Here is a 23,788-nt window from a genome sequence, read left to right on the forward strand (position 1 = left end):
TGGATGGATGGGAGGTACCACATGCACAAGTGTTTGAGTGTGGGTTTATTGCTTGTTTCTTATCCACAGATGCTGCACTATTTCCGTCATCGTTGCCACATACCTTGAACAGGTTCTCAGCACGAATTGTATTAAAGGAAGAGTAGAATTCATCAGAATGTTATTGGCGAGGTGTTTACTCTCGCTTCAGCTTTTGTGCTGTCAAAGAGAAAGTGTTCTTTTCAAATCTTTATACGCATTTACTGTATATCTGAATGCTTTACAGTCATGGTCAGATTTCTTTTGCACTTTATTTACCAAACAACGACTCATCGTGGCTATTTGTGTATTGGGCGTCAACGCTGGCCTTGAATTTCCTCGTCTGACACTGACGTTTGCCAGCCCTGTCTTGTAGTATGTGCCAGGTAAACGGCGTGATATTTAGCAGTGGTGACACACAGCTGAGAGGAAATTGATTGTTTTTTGCTTCAGGGCTCATTGATGCCATTAGGGTCTGTACTGATCTCTGCTTGTTATCATCAACAGTGGCATGCAAAGTATCCGAGTTGGCTGTTCTGACAGTTTAAATGAGCACGGTTTGGTCACGTTAGAGGAGAAGAAGAACTGACATGTGTGAGGGACAGGTGGCCCCTCATGAGGCTGCATTTCAATTGAATTTGATACATGTACATGGTGAATTATGTTAGAGATTAAAGGGTTCTCGACACCGGACTTGTGTTCTGCTCGGCCCTGTTTATTTATAGTCTGCACAAGTAAATTTGCCTTCAAAAACAGTAAGTGTTACATTTATGCCTTACTGTAAATAATTGATAAAGTGAAAGTAGAGCTCTTTTCTCGAAAGTGGGTCTGACTTTCTGATTGTGGAGCGGCGGCGTATTGTTTCTGAATTGTGAAGCACATTATTTACGAGAGACAAGTGGGACCACTTTGGTTTTTATCGTACACGGAAAGTGTCGCATCAGCAACTTTGCTCTTAAGAGTATACTTTCTATAGTAAGTGAAGACATTCCTCCATGCTTCGTAAGCATGGCACCGCGAGCCGACGCGTGCGCTTCAATCTCCGTGTATTGCTTTTTTTAGGGACGAGTCTGTCTTGCTAGTTTTGGGCTCTGAGACCACAGAGCTGAGTGCAGCGCTCTGTGATTGCTTGTCACTTTGTAGGAAAATTGATTATTTTTCATTTCTACAACTTTTGCAGAACTTCCCCTCAGATGAATGGGCCTATGCTCGGTGACTCCTGACTGTTTAATCAAACTGTGGCAGCAAGACAAGTTTATAAGAGTGCGCCCTTTGTCTCTATTTAGTTCTTTAAAATTAGTAGTTAGTCCAAGGGGAAGATTTGTCATGTCCGCTCTCCCTGTTTCCTAGTTATTTATGTGTTCCTTTCTTGTTGTTTTCTCTTTTCCAACCTCTGATCCTTCTCTTGTCAAAGTCTCTCTCTGCCTCTTTCATACATGAAATTCAGTACATTTATTTCAGGCACAGCCAGCTTTCCCTCCAGCACCCTACTTCTATCTTTTATTCTTCTCCTTTTGTGCCTTTCCAATTGTCTTGGCATTGTGTTTTCAAAATTTCCACTGCCTTTACTGTCTGTATTTTTATCTATCCTAGTCCATTATTAATTATTTCTTCCTCTTTCCTGCTTTCATTTTTATCATATCTAAATAAGATCCATTTTTGTCTCTGACTTTATCTTCCCTGCTCTCCTCTCCCCTTCTTGAAACTTTAGTATCTCTTTTGTCTGCAGACTTCCTCTGCCCCGATTGCGTTCCCACTTAATATTCCCTTTGTCCTCGTCCTCTGCAGCTACAGTCCAAACATGAGCGTTTCTATCACTCGGCTTCAGATTGTGGACTATTACACAGACACTGATTAAACGGATGCTTTTTGGAACAAACTGCCGTATTGACCCTGACATCACTGCAAACATCGAGTCCTCTCCTGGGAGAGTTTTGACGGATTCTTGAAAAGTCTACTTATTGTCAGTCTCTTTATCCCATACTGACAACTGAGTGTTGTTGGTGTCATAATACACAGTTCCAGATTCAGGCTGGATGGCAGAATCCTTGGGTAACAACATCTATATGAGTTCTTTGTTCCACAAACTTGGTTGATGAGATGTTGGGCTCTTCATTGCAGTAAAGTAAAAAGACTCCGTTCTGCTTATGTAAGAAACTGGAAATCTGGATTTTTAATGGTTGGTCCACCAAGGCTGGCGGTTGTGTGATGAGCTTCAGTAAACCTCATACTTGGATAAGGATGTGATGCAAGATCACTCACTGCTTTTGGGAGCTTCAGTGTTGACAGGCATGTTATTTACTCACCCACTGCTGAAGTCCAAAGGTTGGTTTCTGGAAAAACACATTGGTGAAGTTTGTCAGGAGACTTTCAGACGCATTTTCTTTGCAATTCTTTGTTCTCCATTGTTTGTTTTTGTACCGCAGAGATTGACTTTGACGAATTCTATGTAAAAAATCTCTCTCTCTATATATATATATACATATATTGCATGTTGAACTGTGTCTGTATCTTGGGATGTATTTGAAATATTTGAACAAAGAATGATAGTTGTATTGAAAGGGGACATATTATGCAAAATCAGCTTTTGAATTATTTAAATCCTTATAATTGGGACTCTGGAGGCCCTATCAGTTGGCAAAGTGTGGAAATGATGACACACTCATGTGTTTATGGTCCTTTTCAGTCGAAGTACAGGAGATAAAACATGCGGTGTTGACGGTGTCACTTATTGGCAACGTCACAATGCGACAAATTCCTGGAATTGTTGTCTCATGGAGCTCCACTTTGTCCGTAAACACGTGAGAGTGCTGGCGAGGGCAACAGTATCCGAAAACCGGAAGTCCGCGAAAAGTTCTATTATTGGCTCCACAGTGCAGCACAGAGTTCTACACAAACTTCCAGACTCAGAGGATTTATCTGTCCAGTGGATACATGTTATATATGACAGCGATGTGCCTGCTAGAGCCTGCAAAGGATCACTTTTTCGTTCACAGTTTCATTTGAATTTTTTTTAAGGTGGACCTAAAGAGATACTACTAAACCGAGCGTTCTGAACAGGGCTGTTTTGGCAGGGTGATTGAACTGCTGTGGTGCTTCGTCCTTATGGTATTTTGACCAAAGCATGTCACAGACATGTTAATTACACTTAGAAATAAGGGTTCCAAAAGGGCTGAGGTTCTACCTGGAACCATTTCCTTCTGAAAAACTCTTTCCCCCTTTAATGATGAGCGATATTACCTCACGACACTAGAAATCTTGATGTTTTTGGTGACTAATCTGTCGACCGTTTCGCATCATTCTGTCTATTAATGTGATGTAAATTGATTGAAATCTAAGGTGAGCTCCTCTGTACTAAGAGAGTCTGATGAGGCATTAGGTGGCAGAGCGGGCAGAGATACACATTTCTCAGCGGATGCTCTTCAATCTCTCAGGCAGGTCAAGCACGAGTTTGTCACAGTATTTCCTCTTACTAAATGTTCTGCTGTATCATTTCTGGAAGACGGATTACTCGCACTCAACGGGTGCTCAATTTTTCCCCAATGTTGAAATCCCTTTTCCTCCTTTACTTTGGTATCATTTATCATCATTGTCATTACCCAGGAGCAGCCAGGTTAATCAATTATATGAGGACGAGATGTAGATTAACAGGAGCTACCGACCCTCCATCAACACATGTGGACAAAATTGGTGTTTCAAGCAGAGTGTAAAGCCAAGAAGAGGTTTTTACGCTACATCTGACCACCAGCTCAGGTGTTCCCATTCCTCATCGATTCAAACACAGCTTGTGTAGAAGCGTAAACAGTCATCGTATAATTATGGGATTGTGTATCCTCGTAGCTGATGGATTGGCTCTTGTTGGAGTGATAGATGGACTTTGCTGCGTTTCTGGAAATAAAACCCTGTGCTCGGTGAGGCAATTTACGGCTAATGCTTTTCTGATTTGTGTTCTCTCATGAGGTCTTGTTGGTCTGGTGTCATACGTGACCAACCAGAGAAAATTTGTAAGCGCTGCCACTGCGATATGACATAATTGGTTTTATGGCATGATAACTCGTTTAATCTTTTTAAATTTCCCATTTCAATTGTCTACATGGTGTAATGAGTGATATAATGTCCATCATTTGTTATGTAATGTACAACATAGGCCTCATTGTCAAATTCAAATCATTTATTAACAATATGAATGTCAGAGAAAGTCATGTAGCTCTGCGTTGTCTTGACCTCTGACCTCTTACTTCACAGGAGAGAAACTGTGTTTAAAGTTTATAGAAAGCCATTAAAACAGTCTTTGAATTTAATGTATTTTTGTGTTGATTCTACTTTCATTCCATGATTTTATATAAATAAATATCTGTTATAAGCTTCAGGTTTAACTACAGAAAATGTAACTAGATTAGTTAAAAAATAATAATAATAATAATCAATTGAAAGCCCTAATATATACATAAGTATGTATAAGATGTGTTTGATTCTGATGTTGTGTGTTGTCTGAAAAATAATAAATAGATCCAGATGTTTTCATAGTTAACTGTAGGCTCAGCGTGGGCACAAACACACGTTTGACGAGTCTATTTGTTAATCACATCAATTATCAACTTTGTCACCTTTGATCACCTAGGAGATGAGACTGTGTTGACAGCACCTGTGTTGTATAAGATGGATCAGTGGCTTTTTCACCTGAGAAAATATTGAGCTCTCAAAAATAAAAAATAAAACCAGTATCGTCAACGTCAAATACAGTGGCGTAAATAGGTCGAGCAAAGACAGCTACAGACTTCTCACAGGAGGCAGATTTATTCCCAATGTGTTATTTGTTTTCTACTCTAAATTCCTCAGGTCCACTCCAATCAGTAGCAATCTGTAGTGAACATCTTTTTCTGTTAAAGTGTTTAAAAATGGATGATAGAAAAATAAACAAAGCAGAAAAGTCTCAAAATCAGTTAAACCACATTCCTGCTTGGCTTCTCCAGCCCCAGTGAATATTCTTATTACTTTTTAATCTAACTGAGCAGGAGGTATTGGTTGTTTGAATACATAAACAGATGGTGTCATCCATTACTGGGGAATGTTTGTCCTCTGCAGTTCATTTATACAAGGATTAGATCTCACAGTAACCACAGAGTCACTTCAGGTAAAATACAGTTCACAGGTCCTATCTCTAATAAATGAAACTACCATCTAATAAAAAGATTGTGTTTTTACTTCAAATCAGGTCAATGCTTTACACATCCACAGTTACATCAGTAAACACTTTGATATGAGTTAGACTGTAAATCTATATCAGTGTTATAAAAATACCACAGTTACATATCACTTTAAGTTGTCTTAGTGATTCAGGATTGATATTATAAAATACTTCTACAGACACATTTAGATGGTGCTTGTGACTATATTCATGATAATGAATTATATTAATGCACTTGGGCATGAAAAGCAAGGGCAAACAATAACATTGCTGATGTTTGACCTTGTTTATGCAGATAAGTTGATTAGAGACGCATAATCTTGAATAAATGTTTGATTATATTCATGACAGGCTTAGAAAGAAATGTAGTCGAAGTGTATTAAAATAATGTGTGACTGCAATGGAAAAGAAAACTGAAGAAAACTACGACAATGATGTTGTTATGTGGCTTTACCCAGTCGATGGTTCATGTGATGAGCTTCATACACGAGTGCAAAACCTCAAAGCCGTGTAGTTCTCGCAGTTTGCGCACGTGTCTGGAAATGAAGACAGAAGACAAACAAAATTAGCTTAGCTTCAAGTCGAAACTATGATATTAACACCTTATGTAGGAAAAATCTTAATTCATATCGTAATAGAGGTAGAATAAGGTCTTAAATATGTGCTTAATGTTTACTAATAAAGGGCTATTATGCTACTTATATATGTTAGTAAGCATCTAGTTAATGGTGAATATGTGCTCCCACAAGCCAAACGTAATTTATTTTTTGTGCACGTTAATTTCTAGCAAACCATCAGTGCACCTGGGCTCAGATTGACACAGCTTCCCCAGAGCAATTGCAGCGTTTTTTTGCACAGCTGTCTTGGTTGCGTCCCCTGCAGAGAGGCGGAGCAGCAGCAGCACAATATCCGTGTCCAGCAGTCTGCTGGCGATTCCCTCCAGTTCAAGGCAGTGTGCCAAGCAGAGTGCTGCGTTTCCTGTCACCGATCGGTCACAACTTGAACGCAGCAAATGAGTCAAAGCAGAGAGTTCTGTGGACAATGATGACAAAACAAAGCAGACGAGGATTGAATTGCACAATGATATCAACATGTAAATACTGTAAACTCGTACATGCACACAAACACACACACACACACATACTTGATTTGCATTTGAGGTCGACCCTGAAATATTATTCATGGTGTAATGAAGGCGCTTGTAAGAGTAATGCCGACATGTCAATCATTCCTCACTTTTATCAGACTTCACCAGCTCCTCCCGAGCCAAATGACTGGCAGCGGTGCACACTGTCAGAGTCTTAATGGCATATTTAGTTGCAGTCTGCCCTGGTCCCTGGGTAGGCAAACACAGAAATAACAATGTCTTTAAAATAAGTAGAGAGTGGGTTTGTAAACTCCACATTCAGGTCATGTTAATGCAGGAGAAAGTGACTTGCGGTGAACATATCTGTACGTGTGTCGGCACAGTTATTTTCAGCAACAAACAGCACTTCATAGAAAGCAATAGTGAACGTTTGGTACATGCTCTATTGTGATGATTGATATTCTTGATTTTGCTTTTGTTGATTAGATCTTTGCGTGTGAATGCAGAGATGGTGAATGCCAGTCTTAATATAGAGGTTCACCACACACCTATAGTGTGTTTACATCCAGTAGTAGTAGTAGTGTAATAGATTAATCTGGTTACTGGATCTACATATACATGAAGCAGGTCAGCAATGTGTTTTCTCCTCTGACCCAAACCTGATTTTATGTTCATAATTGTCTTATTGCAACTGTTTAAGAGACACACGATCAGTCCTGCGGCCACGACTTTCCTGTGTGCCCGTGCACGAGCGTGAGTGTGTGTGTCACCACAGACTAATGGTAAAGACATACACATAGACAAGCAGAACACGGCTACAGTAAATGAGTCCATAACAAAGATAAATTACATGATCGGGCTGTTTAAATTAGCCTATTTCTAACATCTAGAGGCTAATTTATGTTGGTTTAAGTCGGCCTTAACTGGAGTGAGGTGATTTCAATTATTTGGAATCACATTACTCCTGTGGATGTAGTTTCAGCATTGTCATTATCATGCATATATACATGTGTATAAAGAGCTGAGCTCAACCCTGGTCAGTGTAACCATGCACCAAAAGAAAAACCTTCCTTAAGCCTTATCCCTGTCCAAAAAACAAGGCGTCTTGTGAATTTATCCATTCATACATGGCTGAGAAACGGAACATAATTCCTCAAATAAAATAAGATCAAAGAAAATGTACTGTATTCATGTATTTATTTAACAGAAGCTGTGGTATGCTCAGTACGTACCTTCAGAAGCCGGCACATGGTCCGAACGACATCCCCCTGAATAACATGCTGAACAGCTTCAGAGGACTGAGGGAGGATGGTGCTCAGAACACCCGTGGCTCTCTGGGAAACAAAAAAGAATGATGGCATTTAAAAAGATAGTGTGAAGTAGATGTGGAAAAAAAAAGATGGGGAAACAGCTGTCATGTGCGCACGATAAGGCAAGATAAAGACAACACAGCCATGATGAGAAGAACACCACAACAGAGACACACAGTTCTGACTGGAAACAAAATGAAATGTTGGAGAATAGTCTTGTATAGTCTTGAAGAACAGTCCTGACAGGGTCTTCAATCACACATAATTGGGGCCATGATTTAGATATTTGAGGGCAAAATGAAATAGTTTGCATATGTGAATGACTAAATTTGGAAATCGAAATGCACAGTACTGAGTGAGCAAATTGATAACTGGAGAGAAATTGTTTTAAAAGAAGCCTAATAAGCCATCAGTAGGAAAGATAAGATAAATCAATTAAATCAGTTGTATCATAGAAGCAGCAACGAGCCATTTTAATTTTAAAAAAAGAAAGAAGAAGCTCTGCCAGCATCCTGCCTACCCAGCACAAAATCGCAGTGAATGCTAGAAATATAGTAAAGGGAAAAGCTTGTACAGAGGAGGGGAAGCTTGGCACCAGGTAACATAAGTTCATTCATTCATTCATTGTCTACTTTCTCCTCCACATGAGGGTTGACAGGGGCTGGAGTCAATCCCAGCTGACATAGGGCAAGAGACAGGGGTACATGGGCCAGAGAGCCCGGAGAAAACCCACACACACAAACACAGGGAGAACATGCAAACTCCACACAGAGAGGCCCTCGGCCACACCAGGATATACATACACAAATAAAGCACACATAACACTCTCAGCTCTCGGAGCAGCAAAACCTTTGGCCGTACACCGCACACAGTTTCCACATCCATCTCTCCATCATTTTATTTATTTAGTTAACCAGATAAAGGACACATTGAGATCAAGACCTCTTTCACAAGGGTGACAGCAGCACACATCATAGTTAATAAAAGCAGAGCGATAACGGTTACAAAATAAACATTGAAATATAAAAGTGCAAAAAAATGGACAAATAAAGTGCAGGAGTTATGGTTCCTGCAACAATTTAAGAACACAGGCACTGTTCAATGGATTCCTGTTCTTTTAAGATAGAGTGCAAAGCTCCCAGTGAAATAAATGTTGATAATTTGAGTTCAGTTTGGAGGGTTTTCCAAGCAGAGAGGGCAGAGTAACTGAAAGCTTTTTTTCCATTACAGTCCAAACACGGGGAGCAGACAAGTACAATCATCATTTCATTCAATTTCAACAATTTCATTCAAAGCAGTAGTACACGTTTTGAGCTATGTTACTCACAAAGGAGACAGACAAGAGTGAAAATATGACCTCCTTGGCACAGGTAATAACAGTAGAGCTTCTTGCACTGGACAAAGTAGCCTGATGTTGTTCAGGATACAAATATGACAAGAAACAACGGTTGTTTTAGCCATACCATTTCATCAAAAGCAGAAGATTAAACAGCCACCAGTTCAAGGAGCTACTGAATGAGCTCGAGTCACAGCACAGTGAATTTGGCTCATTCATTTCAAGGGGTAATTGCTGAGTCAGCAGAGGTGTATAGGTATACGCTAAGAGATGAATATCAAACTCCAAGGTCCCAATCAGCTTCTCAGCTATCAAATGTGAAGCCATGCGTGGCGAAATTAAAGCCTCGGCGAGTTCAACTCATGCTGTGCAGTTTCCCACATCAGCAAAGCGTCTGAATGTGCTGTAAGTACACAAACCTACGAGCGAGTGAAAGCACAAGTACTCTGACAATGCGGCTCAGTCCAAAATCCAAATCTGTGCTTTTACTTTTTTAACTTAAAAACAAACAAACCAGCCAAAAACATGACCTCCTCCTTAATTAGCAAGGAAACCAGAAACACTGATGACATCAGGCAACAAGAAGGAAAACCTGTCAGAGAGGCAATGAGTCGAAACTAAAAAAAGACAAAAAGGGACAGAAGGGTTGCAGTGTGGCATTTGAAGGGCATGGCAAAGGCAGAGGCAAACTGCTAGAACAGCCATTAGCACAAGCACCTGCAACTGGAGTTTTAATCAACTGTAATGACGCATATACAGGATCCTCTGAACATTGTGAATTGCCGTTACCTCCGTTTGGGACACATTGCCAATGAGCTCACAAGCCTTGGAAAAGGCTCATTACTCAAGACAAATGTCTCTTGTTTTTGTGGAGTTACCTGAACAAATGACTCGTGCTTTACAGGATGTTCCACGAGCATCATCAACAACTGTTCAAAAACTCCCAGCCATGTTTCTCAAACCCTTCAACAAAGTGGTCAAGCATGGAAATAATGATGTGACTATAAAGCGATGCGTTTCCAAGATCTTTTTCTATCTTTGCAACCCTTCTGGGTATTATAATGCAGTGCTAAAATAAGGTTCACTCACAGTTATGACTCCTCCGTCACTGTCTCTCAGCAGGCCCTGACAGCAGTCGCAGAGTGAAACAGCGTGCTCCTACGAAACAGCAGGGACACACAAGTGGCCAAGACAATTTTCACATGCATGTCACCTCTGAATAAGTGACATCACACATCGCGGATCACACAAATACTACCCCACCGTACTGTGTCACTGAAGTCAAGAGGTGGAAAGTAATTGAGTAGGTTTTTGGTGTACTTGTACCTTTTTAAGTCATTTTTTTTAAATGTGTAATTTTACTTGAGTATGTTTTTTTGGAAGTACTGTACTTCGCTACGTTTTAAATCACATCCATTACTGAGTAAATTTCACTTTGGCAGTGAATGATGAGGACACGTGAATTGGTGCCAATTTAGGTCCCTGAGTTTTATTTTTGTGTCCCCTTGTCCTACTTTTTTACTTTAACTTGAGTACATTTTTAGACCAGTACAAGAGTAGGATATTTCAGTACTCTTCCACCTCTGCTGAAGTCAGTGATTAGCTTCTTTTTTTTACAGTTGTACTCGATACACCTCGGCATCTCCTGTCTTACCTCGATGACTGGGGAAGTCACAGTTGAAAGGTTGATGATTAATCCAAGCATGGGGTAAAGAATGTCTTTGAATTCATATGAACAGCACTTTCTCTGCAATGAAAAAACAATAAGTATTGTTCAGGAAAGAAAATGTGTGCAGTCAGTGATTTATTCTTTCAGTCATCTGAACGCACAGTGAATTACTAAAATAAGAAATGTGTGGGTTTCTTTTCTTTCTGAATAGCATCAGTAATGATATAATACTAACAACGGCAAACGGAAGAGTCTCCCAATAATTGGAATCGTGAGCAAGTTTGTGACGGATGACTTCGTCTTGAGCCAAACAGCCAACGGCCGAAATCAGTGACGGGAGAACGTGATGATTGGACGTGTTGATATTTCTCTGAAAAATAACAAAGAGAAGTGTAAATAAACATATGAATACACAATCCTTAATCATAACCAGTTAATGCCTAACCCTAACCACAGTTCAAATCTTAGCCCTAATCTTAACCACAAATGGTCCTACACTCTTAGAAATAAAAGTGCTAAGTAGAACCATATATGGTTCTTCCACTTGTCCTCATAGGAGAACCCTTTTTGGCTCCAGGTAGAACCTTGGTTCCACCAAGAACACTTTTAAAACCCTTTATTCGGGAAAAGGGTCTGAAAGGGTTCTCTGGATCGAAATGGTTCTTACTGGAACCATTAGTTTTACCAAGAAAAACCCTTTCCCGTAGAAAGGGTTTTTCAGAAGCAAATGGTTCCAGGAAGAACCTCAGCCCATGTAGAAGAACCCTTTTGGAACCCTTATTTCTAAGAGTGTAAGAGGTAACAAACACAAGTTACAGACACACACATTATATACACACAATATCTACATATCTTACCAGCACAGCAGTAAATGGCTCAGTGACGGAGTCGGTCAGCACATCCCTTAACTGAAGGCGAAATCTGTAAGAAAATGTGATTTATTTATATTTTATGTAAATGACAAATGTTCTTTTCAAACCACTTTTTGAATTAAACGGGTAGATTTAAAATCCAACCAGACATACTGTAGGTGGTTTCCACAGTGAATAAATATGTGCCGAGTTAATTGAACACCCCCACAGATCTACTATATGGTCTTCTACACGCTAAAATAAACAGAATATCTGAGTCGTATAATAATCCACATAGCAACTAGTTTCTTATATGTCATACTTATGGACAGTGCAGGTAGTAAAGGGTAAGTTCTTTGTTTTACACATCACAGTTCAGCTGCAAAGTGTACATTCATGGTTGTTTGCGTATGTCTCCTCCAGTCAAGTAGCAGAAAAGATGGTCATATCTCCCCTTCTCTTCTGCAGAGGTAAGGTTTGTACATCTTATAAATGATCACCAAAATCCAATCACTTCATCTTTGAGTAAACGTTAAAGGTCCAGTCAGTAACAATCGGTGACATCTAATGATGAGTTTGCAGACTGCACACAAACAGAGAACTCCACCATTCATCCCTTCCCTTTCCTATGTGCCTACAGGAACTATAGTGGCCTTTACATCCCAGAAAGTACCTAAATATTATTTTACAACTCTCTTTGTTCACTCTTTATAGCATTTCCTTATTACTATCTGTTGGTATTTGCATCAGGTTAATGTGAGCAAAGCCATTTGTCCACTGAAGTAAGCGTTTGCTTCAAAAATATGCGCAGCCTCTGCCACGCAAAGGTACAAATAAAAGGCTTGTTCTAAGGCAAACGATTCTCAATTTAAAGTGATTAAAAGCTACACACGTGTAGCAATCAATTTCTGCCAATAAAACCTTGTAAATGTTACACACTGGATCTTTTAGTCAGGATTTCCATCAAATCTGAAAAGACAAATTCAAAGGTCAAAAATGTACTGTATTTTGTATTTTAATACTTATATTGATTGCTTCTGTTACATTACTGCTTTTTTCTACATTTTACATTTCTGGATTTTCCTACTACTCGTCGTAAATGTGATTTTGTTTTGTTCATAATCTGTTGAACATGTTTCTGGGAGAGGGATTCTCCTCTGTGGCTCTTCCTGAGGTTTACTCTAAAGCCCTTCAAGACAAATTGTGTTTGTGATGTTGGACTGTATAAACAAAATTGACTCGACTTGAGATGGCATTGACTACACTTCTGAAAATCTTGTCTGTTCATCTGTTGACTCTAAGAGAACATTTGCACCAGATCCGGGGGAATGTTTCTGTTGATGTTTTACACGATTTGTAAAATAAATCATTTTATGGTCACAGTAGAAAAGCACACAGGGAATTAATCACAGGAGCTCTTGAATGGAACACAACCTTCGTTAATATTACCATGCACACCTGTACTTCTTCTGCTGTGACCAGTCAACATGTCTGCTGTCAGAAAGACGTATATCTGGAATGTGGAGCTATGAATTACTTTTTACCCTGAAACAAAAATATCCACAAAGAACGATGGAAGAGTATGCCGTAACAAATTAATGCAAAAGAATACCAATGATAACCAGTAATTACACATTCAACAGCAGTACAATAATGTATTCCTAAAAATCTACTCTTCAGCCATCTTTAAAGTAGTCATATTATATCCTATTTCTCCAAGTTAACCTAGTTCCCTGGTGTCCTAACAAACATGTCTGGAAAAGTGATCATTTGCAGGCTCTAGCAGGCACATTGCCATCATATATAACATGTATCCACTGAGGCTGGTAGTTTGTGTAGGACTCTGTGCTGCACTGTGTAGCCAAGAATAGAACTTTTCGTGGACTTCGCGGACTTCCGGTTTTCGGATACCTTTGCCCTCGCCAGCACTCTTCCCGTGTTTTACGGACAAAGCAGCGCTTCGAGAGGACAACAATTCCAGGAATTTAGCGCATTGTGACGTCCCAATGAGTGCGGAAGTCCACATCACGTGTTTCCTCTCCTGCACTTAGACTGAGGAGGACCCCAAAAACATGAGTGACTCATCTTTTTTCACACTTTGCCGACTGATGGGGCCTCCAGAGTCCCTAAAATAGGTATTAAAATGATTAAAAATGTGATTTTGCATAATATGGGACCTTTAAGTTTAACTACTCACATATTCTTATAACCAGATCTGGTGTTCAATATAAACAGCGATAACTTATAGTAAGACAAAAACTTGTCACCTTTCAAGTTTCTATAGAAGCAAAAAAAAGTATTATTTTATGTAATTTCTAACTCAACATTTGTGTGAATCAGAAGTGCATGGCATGTTAATTTTTCAAGATATTCAGGCTGAAAAGGGTGGTGTCAAAGAAAAATGGCAACAACAAACAAGAAGACAGTCGATCCACTTGTGTCAACCCTGCTGGTCGGATTTGATTTGAACAGGTGAGCTTAGCCACATACATTCTTCTAACGTCTTCCTGTCATGAGTGCACGTAAAATAAATGTTACATCAAAGTTATAGTATCACTCAATTATCTATTTCTCCCTTCTTCTTCAGTTTGTCTCACTTGCTGTGGGTTCCCGAGACCTGATTGAGCGATGGGGATTTTGCCATCATCAAATAGCTCAATTTCAGCGCTTGACCGTGTGTAAGACGGACAATGTTTTATTTTATGGAGTATTGTTCTTTATGTTCAAATAAATGGTCAAATGCATCAAACAGTCGTGCGTTATTTTGTCGGAAAAAATCATTAGTAATGTGCTGTGAAAAGAACAAAAAAATCTGTTTTGAAGGAAGTTTCTTTACAGTGTAGCTCTGAACTAGGATACGGTGCGTTTTTGTGGAGCAGGCTCTGTTTGAACTGTGAAAAGGGAAAATCGATCTCCCTATTACAATGCTGGACGCACCGACTTATATCCCGCTGTGTGTGAGTGCCTCGGCTGCCTTTTCATGTCTGTTTTCATGAGGCGGAGTGGGGGAAGCAAGTTTAGATCGGCCTTTTGATTTTGAGTGACATTTACTCTCGGATGCGACATGTTGATTTATTAAAGAAGCCACATTTTCTGATTCTCAGAGGACATCTCCTCTCCTGGTGGGCTTTAATGTGTTTTAATACACGGCATATGGATCTGATATAGACTATGGCCGGACGGTCGTCTGCATGTCTCATAGATAATACAATGGCTTCTGCCTAAAACTGTGTTTCCTTTGTTTGTACATGAATCATTCATACTTGTTTTCTGCTGCGAAGCTCTCCAGAATGTTGACTGCTGTGTTCTCTTCCCGTTGCTTTGGCCTTGAGATGCACACCATGAGGTTCCTCGCTAACCTTTAGAGCGATCCAATAGAGAAGAAAGTAAAATATCAGCGCTGTAAAATGACACAATTATTATTAAAAATGATGAAGCTATCCGTGGATATTTTGCATGCAGCTTATATTTCATCAGACGCACAGATAATAAGAAATCATTGGACCACTGTGCATCATTTGTAATGGTTTCATAATGGGGGATAATGTGCAAAACAAAGTCCTTGAGATAATAGTAAATAATTAGCCGACCACTTCTGTGTATATAGTGTATGCATTTCCACTCCTGCTGTATTACTAGATTTGTACAAGTACAGAGGGTTTGTTATTGCTCTGTGCAGTTGCATTTGAGGACAACACAAACAATATCTTACATGCGCACATTCAGACTTTCAATAGCCAAACGTCTCCCATGTGGCGTCTGTGAGTACACGCTGAGTAATGCTAAACACTCTCTCCGTACTGCAACTTGCTCCGATGCAACCAAATGAACAACGGCCTGTCTGGCAACTGGACACGTCAGTAAAATCTTCTGGTTTTCACCTGAAAGGAAAAGAAAAGCGAGATTCTGAGTTCTCTGGATGAAGTGTTTCCGGTGTTGTGAACATGGTCATATAAACAGTGACTTGGCAAAGATATACTCTGTTGTTCATATGGTGTTAAATGCACACATTGTGAACGGCTGTGTAAATAACAGTAAACACAGATTGCCGGCTGCACAGAGCTTATGTGACTCAAAGACAAATAAAAGGCATGAAACAGGATGAGGCTAATATATATCACACAGTCAAGCAAGTACACGATGCCATAATAAAGTATTTATTATATTCCCCGCTGAATCAATGAGAGCCAAAGGTTACACAGACAAATAGAGAATATGAAGTGTAGCTCGATGCTGGTCTACATACCATTTCCATGACAGATATTCCTCCATAATTTCAGCACAGAGACACATAACTGTTGGCTGTTTATGTCCTTTGTTTTCTGCAACAGGCAACTGCAGAGAAAATAATGGTCATTTCCCCTTTAATTGACATTACAAATCAAACTGCAGAATTGCTATAATAATTAGAAAATGCAAAGTACATAAGTACACAAACCTACGGCTACAGAAAACAGAGTATAACACACGAACACTGATAAAGAAGCAATGTCTGATTTTTAACTCCGCTTCTGTTATTTTGTACTTTACAGAGACTTCACAGAAGGTTTAATTAAAAGGAGGATTTACCGTGGCACAGTGGTTCTCTTTCCGACATTGCTTGCAATATTTCACTTGATTCTGCATGCTCACAGCAAAATGCTTTTTCCCCCCCAAGCTCACACTCTTACTTTCTTTCGGAAATTATGTTCTAACCTGAATAATGACATTGCCAACAATGGACAACACGGAAACTATGTGGCAAGTTAATAATAGCCTCAGTCATCTGACGTGAGGGAGTCATAATTGGTATCTGGTAGGAAACAGCCGCTCTTTCAGGACAAACACAGAGCCTTTGCTTATTCCGGGGCTCATCTAAATCTCCAGTGAGTTCATCCTTTCCTCGCTAGGCTATCACACAAACGAGCAGACAGTGAGGGGGGGGCAGAGAATGATCTCTTTAGTTTAGGCCATCATTGTTTCTGTATAACGCTGTCTCGAGGTCCATCTGTCAAAGCTCCTCAGAGAACTGACAGCTACCTCTCCCTCTGGTCTCCTTACCTCTTCACCGTGTCATTGCTGCTGATGATAGTAAAGCCATCGTTCAGTCTGAAAAGGGTCTGCCCCGTACCTGTTCAAAGAGAAGAGGAGTAAGACAACCGGAAACTATACATCATCACCAGGCAGCCTTGAGGTTTTAGAGAAGCTGTTAGTTTAGCTCGCCTTGTTTACAGACAAAAGTAGGAGAGTGGAGGATGAATAAAATATGCCAAGAGTTCTACTGATAATGGGAAAGTAGAGCAGGGTAGTGAGATCATACTAGTAGGGGTGAAAGTGTGTAATGTCAGCCCTGCTGGGATCCTTTGGCTTCTAAGTTATGTAAGCTTTGCCCTTTCCAGTTGAATGGCACCGCGAAAGAGACATTATATCACCACTACACTTTTATTCATCTAAAGGAAAAAAAAGGAGCAATGAATAAAAATGATATTTTTATTCTGCAAAGGGCAGTCAGGGCCGCAAACATGGTAGACTACAAATAGTGGACCGTAAAAACAAAAGCAGAGTAATCACATTCACAGTATTGCAAGTTAGAGAGTTAATATTCGGTTCACCAATCTCTCATCTGTGTGGTCACTGTCAGTGAGACGTAATGGAACACATAAAAACGACTTTACTATAAGTGCTTCGCGGCGAAAATGGGGCAAAAATAAATACTGCTGAAAGGGCAATTGACCTTGCTACACTGTTCTGTTAAGCTGTTTTGGAAAAAAAGCTGCCGTTTCCGCCTCGTGACAATAGCTAAAAATGAGTTATATTAGCAGCATGGAGTTTTTCAAAGTCATTTGCTGGGTCAAAAACATTCACAAAAATATCAGCAACTGACAAAGGTGGGGTGAACAGACTGTTGGAGAGCAAGTGCTGCTTGTATTTAATGCCCTCCTTTCATATGGTAGAGGAATTAGTCATCAGTTATCTCCGACCTCATGCCCCTGTTATTAGAGGCTTCATTTTGTGAAATATCTTATGACAAAAAACCATGGCTGTAAGGACAGGTTTGATCCTATTAACAAAAAGTTACCGTTACCAACAATCACATGCAAGAATCTAAACCACTTACATATGATTCATATTTTACAACTACTTTCCCATTAATGTTGTATTATGTGATTTAATTTAGTGCTAAGTTTGAGTTGCTCTATTGTACTTGATCAGAGACACATTACCGTTAAAAAGATTGGGGTCACTTAGAAATGTCCTTATTTAAGGAAAAAAAAAAATTTCAATTGATATAACATCAAATGTATCAGAAATACACTCTATACATTGTTAATGTGGTAAACGACTATTCTAGCTGCAAACGTCTGGTTTTTAATGGAATATGTATGTAGGTGTATAGAGGCCCATTTCCAGCAACCATCTCTCCAGTGTTCTAATGGTACATTGTGTTTGCTAAACGCGTTAGAAGGCTATTGGATGATTAGAAAACCCTTGTGCAATGATGTTAGCACAGATAAAAACAGTTTTGTTGGTTCTTTGACAAAAGCAAAGCTATTATTTTGAATAAAATCATTAGTTCTAATCTTGTCAATGTCTTGACTATATTTTCTATTCATTTTGCAACTCTTTTGATGAATAAAAGTGTGACTTTTATTGGAAAAGAAAAATTGTATAGGTGACCCCAAACTTTTGAACTGTAGTGTATATAAACACATTTTGGGGTGAAACATTTCTAAAGCAGAGACTGAAAAGTCCACAGTCATTTGTCAGGAGATGCGGAACCACAAAACTCCAACATGAATCTACTGCCAACAATTCAGGTGCAGTCTGTAAATCACAAAGTTTAAGTCTGAGGAAAGGAGTTTGGACTTTTGAATTCAAAATGTAGCCTGCTCTGCACTGTTTTCTTCCAGGATCTCCAACCCTATATCTTTAAGTGTTTTGAACCAAAAACAATGTTTACAGTCCCCATAATAACACCAGAGATCAAGACTCGTGTCTTCCTCCTTTGCTGCAAATTAGATTCAGATACAACATTGCACTTTTGCCGTGTGCACACTATTGGATATCAAGATATCTCCAATCTCCCATCAGCAGATGAAAACCTTTTTCACTCCACCATGTTACTGCCATAGACCAAATTAATTCTGTGGGAAACTGTGGGTTATAATATTCCAACTGCAAAGTGGATGCTTAGGTAGCTCAATTTGACAGGAATAAGTACAGGTGTAAGCCTGAAGCGTTAGAATGGACACCTGCTATCGCAGATGTTTGATTTAATTGCCTCCAAGACAGCGTCAGAAAGCTTAATAGAGTTGTTCTATCATCCCGCTCTAACTACTTGCTCTTAACACCAAATGGAGCTGACGCTGTTTCCCCAGCTTCAAGCTTAGTAATACCTTTTTTTTCTTTTTTTTTTATAAAACAAATCACGGTTCATAACAACATTACTTTGGTGATGGAACAACTGTCAGTGCTGTCTGAGAATAGCCCACTCATCATTTTAGCAACCAAATTATATGAGCAATTACAGGCCTTGGGAATGTCTAATTCTGCTAATTGAAATAATGTGAAACAGATTATAAATCAAATCATACAAGCTCTGCAGGTTTCACTCCCCATGATGCACTGTGACAAAGCACACTAATTACATTCATACATCCCTGTATGTTATTTTGCAGCATTATATACTGTAATCAATCCTCTCTACAGTTGGTCTCCGTGCTTTTAGTGAAAATTAACGGTTGGACCACGTTTATTATGGAACATCCAGACAGAAACAAATGATGTCTTTCAACCGTGACTCTCCTGTCGGCCTGTCCTGATATTCTCTGTGAATTCTCAAGTACTGCGTTTGTTCTTAGCCTCCCTGGTTGATCTCGTGCACTTATTTGAGCCCCCAAAAAATAAATGGAAGCTGGTGATCTAGAGAACCAGTTATTGACTAAAGAGTGGCAGGAAGAGATTAGAGGAGAAAGGTAATTGTGTGAAATCCATCCCAGAAGAATTACTCACAGTCAATAACTGTTTCCAGCAGAATCTGTAATCCTCCACAGTAAAACAGAGGGATCTGACCAGGTCTTGACAGCCTCTCGAGCAGTCGAGGCACTGCTGTGGCCTTCCCCTCTCCCTTGTCAAACTCTTGCTTTGCATTCACCTCCTGAGTCTCTCTTGTCTCCTCCAAATCTACCTGGGTCAGGTATTCTGTATCAAGAAAACAATAGATAATGGACAAAAAGAAGAAAAAAGCTGAAACTGACTTTGACATAAATGTATTCAGGAACAGTATATTTTAGTTGCACTGTCACTGAGAAAAGTGCAGTGAAAATGTCCTGACATGACCCTGGCGGAGCCGCCTTCAGCCAAGTATGTAGAGATATATGTTCAATAATTGAATAATTGTTTAAGGATTTTCACGGCAAAAGACTAGAGTAACTACACTCTTAGAAATAAAAGTGCTAAGTAGAACCATATAAGGTTCTTCGGCTTGTCCTCATAGGAGAACCCTTTTTATAAAGGTTCCACCTGGAACCCTTTTGGAGGGTTCCACCAAGAACCCTTTTAAAAGCATTTATTCAGGAAAGGGTTTTAAAGGGTTCTCTGGATAAAAATGGTTCTTACTGGAACCATCAGTGTTACCAGTTCACCTTTTTCAGAAGCAAATGGTTCCAGGTAGAACCTCAGCGCTTGTAGAAGAACCCTTTTAGAAACCTTATTTCTAAGAGTGTAAATTTTTTTGGAGACAAAAATAAAACATTTCACAGGATGATACATGGTCCTAGTTACAGTAGCATGAATGTTTCTTACACACTTATACATCAAAGATGTCTAAGCCAAACGGCTGTTCCTTTTTTACCTTTTATCATTTTCTCTCTTCCAGGTTCAATTTCCACTATCTTTTCAAAGCAACGTCTTGACTGGAAAAAAAAAATGAAAGGGAAAAAAAATTGGTTTGTCTGTGTACCGGGTATGATGTGCTGCTGGCCTCTTACAAACCCATGAAAATCAATATGATCCTCATCCCTCCAAAAAGCCAACAATATCTCACCTGTGGTGTGTTTATATAAGAAACTATCATTTACAGTAACTGAAGATCAAATTGAGTTTTTTTTTTTTTTTACAGATAAAACAAGGTTCAAGACAAACCTAAACACACTGTACACAGCATTGCTGAGAGACTGGGGCTGCTTATATGCAACACACTGTAATAACTTCATAATTATAATTACCATTGTTCTATATTCCCGCCATACAACTTCTTTAATTCCTGCTATAATGAGATGAGATGCCAAGTGTAGCCATGCACAAGGGTAATGTGTAAATAAAATACTGGCATAATCAGATATAATAAGCGATATCCACGCTCACCTCATTATATTCCCTCAGTTCCAGATATGCTTTGCCCATGTGCAAGTAAGCCTTTGTGCACCTCTCATTGCACTGGTGGAGAGAAAATTATCATGAGGGGGTGTTATTAGTTAAACAACTTAATCAGCAGCTCATCTATGTATGGTGATTGAACATAGCTGTGTTAATAACACCAGCAGAATAGGAACAAAGCTTTGAATGTATGATAATGAAATGATTACATTCTGATTTAAAATAGCGGCTTTATGATAACAATTTAACGCTGTCGTGACCTGGAGGAAAGAAGAACTGTAAATTAAAAGACACTGAATAATCCCTGAATGTTTTCATCACACCTCCCTTCATAGCCGCTTCTTCCGCCAACTATGTATCCTGTGAGTTCACTTCAGGACAAAGCACAATCCACTGTTTACCCATTCACACCCATTGTCTAACACACACACACACACAGATGCTTGCATCTCCTCTGAGCTCTCAGGTTCACAGAGAACTGCACTTATGATGACAGTGAAAAATGAGGCAGTAACTGAGTGACCCACGTTCCCAGCACAACCTCACCTTCAGGGCCCGTTCACAGTCACCGATGGCCTCCTTGTACTTCCCTAGCTTGATGTAGGCCTAATTAGATCAAGACATTAAACAGCAAGTGGTTACAAGGCATCAAACACTGTAATAATTATTTACACAAGTACACCACACAGCAGAATGAAGATATTGGGAAAGAAATGTGCTGATTATACTAATTGCACATAACCATAATCATATTAAAATGATCTTTACATGGCATTCTTCAGGGTCCATTTCGACCTCTTTGAATCCTGTTTTTTCTCCATTGTGTTTTGTTAAGGCATTCATGAGATGAAAAGCAAAGGTGGGAGATATTCACCAATGGTGCGTTCCAGAGCCAATCCAAACCAGCTGGACGTGGGACTTATCCTACCTCCAACTACAAAAAGTGCACTGGAATGCCTGTCGAAGTGGGACCTCCTACTAGCAAAGTCGGGGCTGATCAGCCTACCCCAGCTTCACCAAAATGAAGTCGGAGAATAATGGCGGCGCCCATGGAGTCACAAGAATAGGCTATAAACTTTACTTTTCTGCATATAGACTTGTTTTAGACACAGTAATTTTGCTATGTAGGGCTATGGTAAAAGTATAATCATGACGTTACATATCGGTATGTATCCCTTTTACATATACGCCTTGCTTGTGTATGTAAGTAGACTGAATTGACCGACAGTCAAAATGCCTCTTCAAACATGCGTCCATGTTTTCTAACATTCAACCAATTGCCTGGAACGCTTTGAAGTAGGAGCTAGTACAATTCAGGTTGGATAAGTCCCACGTCCCATTTGTTGGATGGGCTCTGGAACACACCATAACATCCTGAGTAGTCTTGCGTTCTGTTTCCTGTTTTATTTTGAAATAATACAGGAAATTGCCTCTGGTTCCATTGGTGTCTTCTTCCTGTAAATCTTCCCACTGCTGTGATTACCTGCCCCGACCTGATGTGTTTCACCTGTTTATCGTTATCCCTCCACCTGTGTGTGTATTTAGCCAGTGTGTTTCCTGTGTCTGCCGCCAGTTCTTCTTGTCTGTTGACAAGTAAGCGTCCTTGCCTTCATCCTTGTATTGACGATCGGTTACTAGTAGCCTTTTGACCTCTTTTGTTGCCTTGTGCTTTTTGTTCAAGGCCAGTAAAAGGTGTTTTTCTGTTCAAACTGAGACTGTTGTGGTGCTTTTTGAGTCCACATGCATGTTTGTTCACACTGATACCTGTGCTCTGTTGGTGTACAGTTGCAGCACGTCCCGTAGTTCAGCCATGCCCTCGCTGTAATACTTCACAGCAGTCTCGTAGTCCTCTCGAGCATAAGCTTCATTCCCCTTGTCTTTGAGAGCTGTAGTGAGTGGAACAACACCACATTTTAAAATGAAATGACACGTTGTGAAGCCATACAGAGCACAGATAAATTGCAGCGGTTTGTAGAATCACTTACCGAGTGCCTTTTTTTCTTTAGCGGCCCGCCGTCGTCTCCTGTCTTCAGCATCTCTCTCTATAATTTTCATGAAATTCACTACGGAAGAAAAACTTGTCGGAGTGAGTGCTACACTGGAAAAATTAGGAATTTTAAAGATACAATAAATCTGACCATAAATTTATTTTTGAAAATCGGGCTGTGATAACTGCAGAGATCTCCACAGGGCACCGACTGTGAGTTATTGCTAAAATGTTCTCCAAAAGACAGCTATTTCTTAGACACCAATTTGAGGTCGTTTAAAACTATTTTGCCATCTCCTCAGTCTCAAGGACCTTATTTCCTTTTCTTACTCACTATGATGTATTCAATGTTAGTATTTCCACACGCCTTTCATACTTGTGAAAGGTTTGCATCAACAACTTTGCTTTTTATTGTTGACCTAACTTCATACAAAATGAAAACTGAAAAGAAGTGTTGACTTGCTGGAAAGTTCTTCTTATGAAACACCACATTGTGCACGCTGTGTTTGGGTTAGTTGGGTGTGTATAAAACTAAATGTATGATAAGATGACCAAAGAGACTTTTCAGAATATAATAGAGCTGGCTCTTATTTGTGTGGCTGCTGCCACATTATCCAAAGTGTTCAAGTCTATCTATGGTGTTCTGTGGAGTCAATACCTCATGCTTCCAGTTGGCTAAGCATTGTGAGGCCTCTGGATGACTAAATCAAAAAAAAACATACCCATCATGGGCCTTCATTTATATCCTCTAATCCACATTTATAAGCTCTCCCACTGCAACAAAGTGGTGCTTTGATAACTGATTGAAAACATTCACTTCATACTTTTTTTCAACCAAATAGACTGGCCCGGTAGCAAGTGGCGCGTCTTTTGCTGCATGTCTCTTCCTACTGTAGTGACTCATCGACCTGTCAAACAGGCATGCTTGATTAAAAAAAAAAAAAACTCATTGTATGTGCAGTAAACTTCAGAGGAGAGTCACAAA

The 23,788-nt window shown here is 39.6% G+C and overlaps 1 protein-coding gene across 1 annotated transcript in view; it reads right to left on the reverse strand.

Moving 5' to 3' along the window:
* Positions 1-5,672: 5,672 nt before the first annotated feature.
* The window catches only part of ttc12 (tetratricopeptide repeat domain 12), a gene marked incomplete at both ends in the record, with an annotated part of 20,870 nt that continues 2,754 nt past the window's right edge, over positions 5,673-23,788 (reverse strand). Inside the window, 18 exons of the mRNA XM_083886970.1 lie at positions 5,673-5,742; positions 6,010-6,238; positions 6,443-6,542; positions 7,526-7,627; positions 10,029-10,097; positions 10,594-10,686; positions 10,844-10,978; positions 11,466-11,529; positions 14,723-14,818; positions 15,172-15,340; positions 15,706-15,794; positions 16,500-16,569; positions 19,452-19,640; positions 20,293-20,353; positions 20,805-20,876; positions 21,363-21,422; positions 22,581-22,702; positions 22,802-22,879. Of these exons, the coding sequence (XP_083743096.1) occupies positions 5,673-5,742; positions 6,010-6,238; positions 6,443-6,542; positions 7,526-7,627; positions 10,029-10,097; positions 10,594-10,686; positions 10,844-10,978; positions 11,466-11,529; positions 14,723-14,818; positions 15,172-15,340; positions 15,706-15,794; positions 16,500-16,569; positions 19,452-19,640; positions 20,293-20,353; positions 20,805-20,876; positions 21,363-21,422; positions 22,581-22,702; positions 22,802-22,879 (1,868 nt within the window). The remainder of the gene's footprint in view (positions 5,743-6,009; positions 6,239-6,442; positions 6,543-7,525; positions 7,628-10,028; positions 10,098-10,593; positions 10,687-10,843; positions 10,979-11,465; positions 11,530-14,722; positions 14,819-15,171; positions 15,341-15,705; positions 15,795-16,499; positions 16,570-19,451; positions 19,641-20,292; positions 20,354-20,804; positions 20,877-21,362; positions 21,423-22,580; positions 22,703-22,801; positions 22,880-23,788) is intronic.

Source organism: Microchirus variegatus (assembly GCF_963457635.1).
Source record: "Microchirus variegatus genome assembly, chromosome: 3".
NCBI classification, from domain to species: Eukaryota; Metazoa; Chordata; class Actinopteri; order Pleuronectiformes; family Soleidae; genus Microchirus; species Microchirus variegatus.